This window comes from Pagrus pagrus (genome assembly GCF_965226575.1).
Source record: "Pagrus pagrus genome assembly, chromosome: 16".
Taxonomy (NCBI): Eukaryota; Metazoa; Chordata; class Actinopteri; order Spariformes; family Sparidae; genus Pagrus; species Pagrus pagrus.
The window spans coordinates 19,119,722-19,128,244 of record NC_140200.1 but is presented as its reverse complement, the minus strand read 5'-3'; the positions used below and the strand labels follow the sequence as shown (position 1 = coordinate 19,128,244).

The 8,523-nt window shown below is 39.9% G+C and overlaps 1 protein-coding gene across 1 annotated transcript; it reads left to right on the top strand.

Moving 5' to 3' along the window:
- The first annotated feature begins 3,761 nt into the window (after nucleotides 1-3,761).
- clec11a (C-type lectin domain containing 11A) lies at nucleotides 3,762-7,855 on the top strand. The gene is made up of 5 exons (XM_084377221.1): nucleotides 3,762-4,076; nucleotides 4,853-4,967; nucleotides 5,192-5,299; nucleotides 5,757-5,840; nucleotides 6,350-7,855. Exons 1-5 carry the CDS (start codon nucleotides 3,984-3,986, stop codon nucleotides 6,760-6,762), a joined length of 813 nt encoding a protein of 270 aa, XP_084233347.1. The 5' UTR covers nucleotides 3,762-3,983; the 3' UTR covers nucleotides 6,763-7,855.
- The last annotated feature ends 668 nt before the right edge of the window (nucleotides 7,856-8,523 follow it).

The window sequence follows — 8,523 nt, the reverse complement described above, 5'->3', positions numbered from 1 at the left end:
TTTCTTGTCTTTATCTGTTTCTCACAAAGGTTTTTGGACACAAACTTTTCTTTGTAATGCAGAGTCTGGTTTCCACCCACTAATTATATTTTCCAAATTAATCAAGGCCAGGTTGTACAGTCTGATGGAAAGAGAATGAGTATTTGTTTTGTTTGTTCAGTCGATAACAGATTTGGTTTTATAAGAAAAACTGATGGTAACGCCTTAACTTTTCTTGTTAGACATTAAGATTGTTCGCCTGCTCTTTTGCATTCTTGTTGACCTCCCTCTCAGCTCCATGACATCAATTCCTCCAGCTGTAATTCCAACCAGATCCAAGACGCCATTTAGAAAAGGAGGAGGGAAGGATGTCCGGTGCTCAGAGGAAACTTTGTGCTGTTCAGTCGAACAACACACAGGCCCGATTTAGAATCAGCCGACCTCGTTCCGCTGTCTCCCTCGAGTGCAAAGCAGCCGCTCTGCAGTGATTATTTAAAGAGGGAAGAGCATTACTGTGTTTCATTCATAATGTATGTTGTGAAGGCAAACAAGGCTGATGAGGTCAGGTCAGGGATACCTGAGTTAAACCAACATATGGAGCGGACGGTTAAGTTCTATTGAGGACCTGACCTCAAGTCCACCTCTGCTGTGACTGTTCTACAGTTTCTCTTATGATCATCATTGGTTTAGTTTTGGTGTCCATGATTGTCTTAAATTCCAGTTTAGATGCATGTCCATGCCAAAAAAAAAAAAAAGTTTCATCTTTGATTCCCCTCTAAGTTGAGCATTGTTTTACATTGTGGCTAATGGGCTAAATATGAATAATGTTGGTACTTTAAACTGGTCAAAGAAGATATTTCACATGAGAGCAAAGCAGCCACAAACAGATTAAATCTAAACATATCATCTATCAGTGTTGGTCTTTGAGGAACTGTATGTTTGTGTTCATCATCCCTCGCTGGACTGAGGCACCTCTGTCCAGTCCAGCCGCCTCCCTGCAGCACCACCCAACACCTCCAAACTCTGAATGGCTGCTTTGTTCCCTCTCAAATATTTTTTGCAACAAATGTTCAGGTGAATGAAAATCTTTGCTCGCCATTGAACTTAAGAGCGGAAACAGAAACAGGGCAGTGATTGTGTAACAGTGTGTGAGCTTATGTCTAGCAGGCGAATAAGGCAGACTGTTCCTCAGACATTTTCAGATACCGATATGATGGTGACAGATACTAAGGTGGTTGTGTCTCAGCCAGAGGCAAGAGGTCTGCAGTTAGTAGGAAATTTGATGAGTAATCCACGTTTTTCTCCTAATGACATACTTTATGATGAGTGAGGTCAGTCTGAGAGAAAGTCTGCTCTCCATGCCTATTATATATATGATTACACAAATGCAGACCCATGTTCATTTTATTTCTTACATGGCAGTCTTGTGGATAACAATACTAAAGAGTTCAGGTTAATTTGAGTGCATAAACATTCTATTATTTTTCTTATCAGTTACTCTCTTGATGAAAAGTGTGGTGAAAACGGTGAAGTATTCCTTATGCAATTCCCTAGCAGACGATGACTTCTTCCAATTGATTTTATTGTTTGATTAACAGTTCAAAGCCCCAAAATGCTAAATTTAATGTCACATAATACAAAAGGGCAAGAAATTGTCATATTTGAGAGGCTGGAACTTAATTTTTTTGCTTAAAAACATGACTTAAATTATTTTCCTGGGATTTCTTATCAAAAAATGTAGTTTCTGATTAACTTCTGTTGCTCAACTAATAATTTCAGCTATCGTTTGATTTGGATATCAGTTGCTTTGATTGTTCAAAGTGGAAAATCTGCCAGAACCACCGAGGTCAAAACAAGCAAAAACACTTTTTTTAGGGCTCACATATTTTTTCCAGCCATGATTTGTTTGAATCCAAACCGACGTTTGGAAAAAGTCTGGATTCTTGGACTCCATCGTGTGCTGGAACAGCTGCGTGTCTCAAACACATCTGTCCCTCTTTGCTCAGAGCTCACAGTCCCAGTCACTGCCGGAGCTCCTCCCAGTCTCCGGATTTCAGTCGCTCTCCCTGGAAACTCTGCCGGATTCTTGTGGCATTTTAACTGGCATACCTCCTGTTACACCCACACACACACATACACACACTGTCTTTTTTCTTTTCTTTTTATGCCATCATTTCCTGTGAACAGATTCGCAACTCCATATTTCCCTTACCACTTATTTATTTCTTCATTTAATTACACTAGAAAAGCTTGGCAAGCAGGCCTCATATTTAGCCGAATTAATGAAAGGGGTGTGTGTGTATATGTGTGTGTGAGTTTATGACCACAGTGTACTTGTGCACAGGCATGCAGTGTTTTCTAAACCAACCAACCTTTAAGCCAGAGATAAAAAGATAAAGAAGTTAAAGCAACATGAAAGTTCACTGTTAACCTTGGAAACTGCAGTTTGACAGTTGTTGGTTTTGTCTACAAGTCAAGAATAAACTTTCAAGTCTAGCATTTAATTCAACAGAGATAAGAAGTCATAAAAGTGCCATAGATTAAATTATATCATGGACAAATGTCAACAGATCCATCGTGGTTTCACGCTTACAAATGTTAAAACACGGTGTCGAACAGTGGTCTCTGGCTCGGCAGCCTTCTTACCAAACTGTAACAAACACTGATGCAAATTGTCCTGACGTCTTGTAAAAAATGTAGTTGCCACAAACACGGCTGGAAAAGGCTGCAGTGTCTCATTGAAAATATCCAAAGGTTTCACACTTACAAATGCTGAAACGCCATCTCAACAGTGTTCTCTGGCTCAGCAGCCTACTTGCCCAACCATAACAAACACAGCTGCAAATTGTCTCAACGTCTCGTCAAAAAATATTTTTTTCCAACCCACAAATATGGCTGGTAAATGTCCCAACATATTGTTAAAAATACCCCATGGTATGTCGCTTACAAAACTATAACAAACACGGCTGCAGTGTCCTGAAATCTCATCAAAAATATCTTGTTTTGTTGCCACAGGGCTAGAAAATGTCCAGTGGTTTCATGCTGACAAATGCTGCAATGTTGATTTGTTGTAAGAAGCAGGGCTGGATAATGTCCCGACGTCTCGTCAAAAATATCCAGTGTTTTCACGCCTGCAGATCTTGTAACCCCGTTCAAACAGTGGTCTCTGGCTTGGCAGCCATCTTGACTAACTGTAATCAAGGTGACTGCAAATTGTTTTGATGTCCTATTAAATATATTCAGAGGTTTCAAGCTAACAATTGTTGAAACGCCATCTTGAACAGCGGTCTCCCTTTAGACAGCCTTCTTGCCGGTATGTAATTCAGACACAATCCCCTCCACCTCCAGACATGGAGGTAAGCTGATAAAAATGTAATGTGAATGTGATAAGTATTCTGGGAATGCTGAAATTTTACATATGACATGTACAAATTCAACTAGATCAGTGGCTTGCAGAAATGTAAAATGCCGACTGTACGTTTGCAAAAAAACCAAAGACTCAAAACGCTGCCTGAAGATTTGGTGAACTGAAGGATAACCACGAAGCTGTCCTACTTCTTAAGCAAATTAAATCATTAATAAATAAAACATTGGAATAGCTAAAAAAAAAAGTGCCACAAAGCTTTGATGTAGCCTGTGGTTTCCACAGGACAGAGACCTGTGATGTTGTGTAAAGCTCCCCACAAAGAGTGGAAATGGGAGGTGGGAGCAAATACAAAGAGCTTTCCTGTTGTTTGGCAAGAAAAGCAAGACGTCCTGAATGAGGCAGACAGAGGAGCGACAGCAGGAAGACAACTAGGATGTGATTTAGATTTTAAAAAATAAGATAAAACCTAGGATTTCAGCTTTTAATGGGAGATTCCTGCTGATGTTCCTGCTTTACTGAGATCTCTCTGGAGGAAAGCTAGAGGGTCAGGAGGGAGAGAGGAGTGAAAGAGAGCGACAGACTGACTCAGAGGGAGTTTTGCTGCTGAAGTAAAAGCAGAGTTATTAGGAAGCTGAAAATGGGACCGGCTGAAGCCTCGCTCGCTCTCCTGTGTTTATGTTCTCTGGGTCTGTCTGTTCTTACAGGGACGGCCAACGCTGCACCAACACAGGTCAGGACTGCATGAGTTCTTTTTATTACTGAAACATGGACTTAATTTACTGAGAACTTCATTTTAAATCGTAGATGCTGCTGTTACTGTTGCATGCCTGCTTGTTTAAACAAAAACACTGTGTCCATTCACACCGATAAACTGTGCATGTGTGTGTTGAAGGGACTCAGGTGTAGCTAAGTGAAGTAAAAGATAACAAACATTGAGATAAGTTGGCCACATAAAGTTCAAATAAATCTGTGTAAAGAAGATACAGTACCATGCGAACGTCGTTTGTTGGCTGATCTACTGTAAGTAATGACGTCACAGGTGGATGACACGAACCAGACATGTTAAAGATAATAATGATGCAACTGCACCGGTATGACTAATATCTATGATGATACACCCAGAGGAGCAGGTTTTTCCTCTACTAAGACTTCAAAATAAAACACCCGTTTCCCTCTGTCAGTTCCTAAGTCACTGAGGGAACATGTGTTTAAGATAAATAGATATACAAACAGTAGGGGAATGTAACTACGTACATTTACTTGCAAACGCTCCATCCTGCATGCAATTAAGATTTTTGTGGTTAAAGACACAGTACATTAGACATTTATGTGTACAGGAAGGTCATTCAGATTTTGGATACAACCCTAATGAGCATCTGTGGCTTGTTTTTGATTGGTTGTGAGGAAGCAGGGTTTCATCTCGTCTACTGTAGCAAAGAAGAACTAACACAGCTCAAATGCGACAGAGATGTGATTTCTCTGTCTCTCTCTGTGTGTCCGTATCAGGAGTCCCTGCCAGAGTTGAAGAAGGCGAGAGGGGACGTTCCTGATATTCTTCCAGAGCCTGAACCAGAGCCAACTAACCCAGTGTCAGACTTTGAAAACTCATACAACTATGTCTGTGAGTCTCCATATATCCAGTTTAGGTCTAGATAGGCAAACACTGACACTACAGAAAGTATCTCCATCATATACCGGTATCAACCTAATAACTTTAAAGCACAGAGATAAGGCTCAGAGCTACACAGTAATATTCCATATTTCATTAATGCACCACATTTTCATTCTCTTTTCGTTCATCTCCTTTTTAGCCTCAATAATGCCCCTTTGTGTTCTCTCCCTCAGTGTCTAGACTGGCCGGCATGGACCAGGCGATCCACAAGCTGAATGTTGGTCACTACACTCTGGATGTTAAAGTCAGCCAGTTAATGGACCGTCTGTCAAGGATGGATGGTAAGATGATCATTTTCTCATACATTTCTCCTTCTTCATGGACTTTTTCCCCCCACTTTCCACCAATTGTGCACCCTTTCAAACACTTTTCTCATTTATATATTTCTATATTTCTTTCCACTAATTCAGTCAGGTTCATTGTAAGATGGTCAAATGAAGGATGAAAGTGGCAAAAAAGTAAAAAAGAAAATAAAAGATGCAATGAATTACTTGATGTATTTATATTGCTTTTGAAAACAAAACAATGAATGGAAACGAGAGAAAGTGAATGAGATTATACATCTGGTGTCCTCCGTAGACTGTTCCATAAATTAAGTTCCATAATAAGCTGTGCAGTCAACTTGAAACAGGAGTTTTATATGCTGCTTTAGTTCTTTAATGTGGAAAACAGTCAACAGAATGACGCTCTGTACTGACTTTTATGTCTCCTTGTTTTTGTTGTTCACTAACATGGCAGCTAAAGTCGGGGAGCTTGAGGACAAAATCCAGGAGGTCTACCAGCACAGCAAGGACAACCGCAAGGAGACAGGGAGACTGGAAGGTATCACACTTATTTTCCCCTGGAGATGTCCTCAAGCTCACAGGTCTCGTAGACAACTAACAAACGATCGCAACAGCCTTTTTCATTACTGATTAATCTGCCAATTTTTTTTTAGGATTGATCGTTTCATCTATAAAATGTTTTTTTAAAAATGTGAAAAATGCTTATCACAATTTCCCAGAGCCCAGTGACGTCTTTATATTGCTTATTGTCCAACCAATAGCTAAAACCCAGAGACTGACAAAGAAAAGCAGGAAAATTCTTAGATTTCCGAAAAAGACACTTTTGCTTAAAAAATGACTGAAACAATTCGTCAAACATGACTCTAAATGGATGGTTACTAAGCTTTGTGATTGTTTTATATAAAATAAGAAAAAGTTTACATTTCCATGTGTAATAATAAATTTACAAAGCGATTTAACAGCCTACACTGCCCCCAAGAGGCCAAAAAAAGTCAAACTTTCTAATTGCGTGATAAAGCATCCGTCTTGTTTTTCTCTGCTGTGTAGGTTGCCAGAAGGGACACAGGATGGGATACAAATGTTATCTTGTGTACAACACCCATGAGGACTACGCCGGAGCGGCCAGGAAGTGCCTGGAACGCGGCGGCCGCATGGCAATGCCCCGCGACCGCAAGGAGCAGGAGGCCCTCGCTGACTACGTCAAGACATTCTTTCATCCGGGGAACTGGCCCGTCTGGCTGGGCATCAACGACCTGCGATCTGAGGGCATGTACCTTTTCGACGATGGGACGCGGGTCCAATACTTCCAGTGGCGCAAACACTTCCTGTCCAGCCAGCCGGACGGAGGGAGACGAGAGAACTGTGTGGCCATGTCGTCAGACGACGGCGACTGGTGGGACCACTACTGCGATCGGACCATGAACTATCTCTGCGAGTTTGATGACAGGGTGGCACTATAAATTGAACTCTTTTCAACTCTCTCACACACTTTTTTACTTTGACTTCCAGTCCATTACATTTTCAAATAACTTATTTCCCTTTAAAAATATTTTAAAGGTCCCTTTTTCAAGAAAAGTTGATTTTTGAGTCATTCCGAACTCGTCAAGAACTGACGCCATAATAGCGGCCGACCCTACTTTCAATCACAGAGTGTCAGTATGTGACGAGTTAGGAAACCCAAAGTGTCACTTTTTGAAGAGTTCGGAATGACTCAAAAATCTACATTTCTCACAAAAAGGACCTTTAAACTCGATTGGTTGTATTCAAAGGTGAGGAAGTCTTGAAATCTACATTAGAAACCTTATGTGTTTTATTATAAATATCCAGTTTAAGTTACAATTAGTGTACCTTTTTTCAAAAAGTGTAATGATATTTCACGGCATTTTATGTTTTTAAGGTGAAAACGTGTATCTCAAATGCGCACAAATTCATATATTGCTATTTAAGTTCTGCAAATAACTGAATAAGACTTCATCAGATTACATTAGTATTATAAATATTATATTATTCATGCAGCTGCAGGGATATGAATGTAAACCCAGTCAGGACTATGCTGAGATTTCATGCCTGGAAGTCTAAATATTTGTTCAAATGGAAAAGCTGGAGGCACTTTCTTCAGAATCAGCACAGACTCTTGGAGATTTAAATCAATGTGTATTTGGGCTTAACAGGAATTAGGCAGAACGTCTTAGTTACTTCTGATCTTTGAAGATATTTTGACAAAGTCTGGCCGCCCTGTTCAACTGCTGATACTTTAACATGTCTGGCCAGAACATTTGTAGAGCTGCAGTCTCACATCTGAATCCCCTTTCAACGCCCCAAAATGAAAACAATAACACACCATCAATGTATGTAAAGTCCTACAATATGTAAAACAAGAAAGCTGTATATAAAATGCTGAATGTAAATTTCTCTCCTACAAAAACACTCTGATATCTTCATTATTATTATCAGGATCAACCTCTTTCACACAGCTATTGGCGGCTCCTTCACTGACACTAGCTACCACTTGGCTAGCAACGCTAGCTTCCTGGCTAATCCTCTTTAGCCCGCCCGGGAGCAGCTTCTGACAGCAGCTGACTGAAAATAAAGATTGTCATTACCTTATCCCTCTCCTTCTTTTTGGCATGGAGTGAATTGAGATGCCAAATTCACTCCATCATTAGCTAGCTATCAGTTTATATCAAGGACGTAACAATTTTACCTGTCAGTAGTTTCAGAGGTCATGTGACCCATACCATTTTCATGGGGGAGGGGGGTCTTCATTCTGAAACAGGCTATATTTTATGAAAGCAACATTAAATAAAACGTTAATTTCTATTGCTTTAATTAGTAATGGTCAGTAAACTTAAAATGTGGCTATCATTAGCTATATAATAATCATTGCTGGCTTCCCTGAAAGTCTACACACCCCTCAGTGGCATTGTCTTGTTTAACGCTCTTACAAACACGCATAGAGTTAGCTTGCTCACAAAACAGACTCTTATTTTGCATGGCTGTTTACACGATGAGCATTTTTACACAAAACTAAATCATATTTTACTATCTTTAGGAACAAACTGTGACTTTTTTGACCTGCAAAATTATCTTTTAATATGATGAACATATGTACAGAAGCATTCATAAATTTTATTTCCTCCGTTTTCCCGTAATAATGAGTTAATTTCATTTGTTTTCTTGAGATCTCGAGATAACGAAACTTTGTTTTCCCGAGATAATGA

Excerpts from the sequence above, each read along its gene's own strand:
- clec11a (XM_084377221.1), top strand. The coding sequence starts at position 3,984 with ATGGGACCGGCTGAAGCCTCGCTCGCTCTCCTGTGTTTATGTTCTCTG. Across the intron at positions 4,968-5,191 it reads AAACTCATACAACTATGTCT|TGTCTAGACTGGCCGGCATG; the intron begins GTGAGTCTCCAT and ends TCTCTCCCTCAG. Across the intron at positions 5,300-5,756 it reads CCGTCTGTCAAGGATGGATG|CTAAAGTCGGGGAGCTTGAG; the intron begins GTAAGATGATCA and ends CTAACATGGCAG.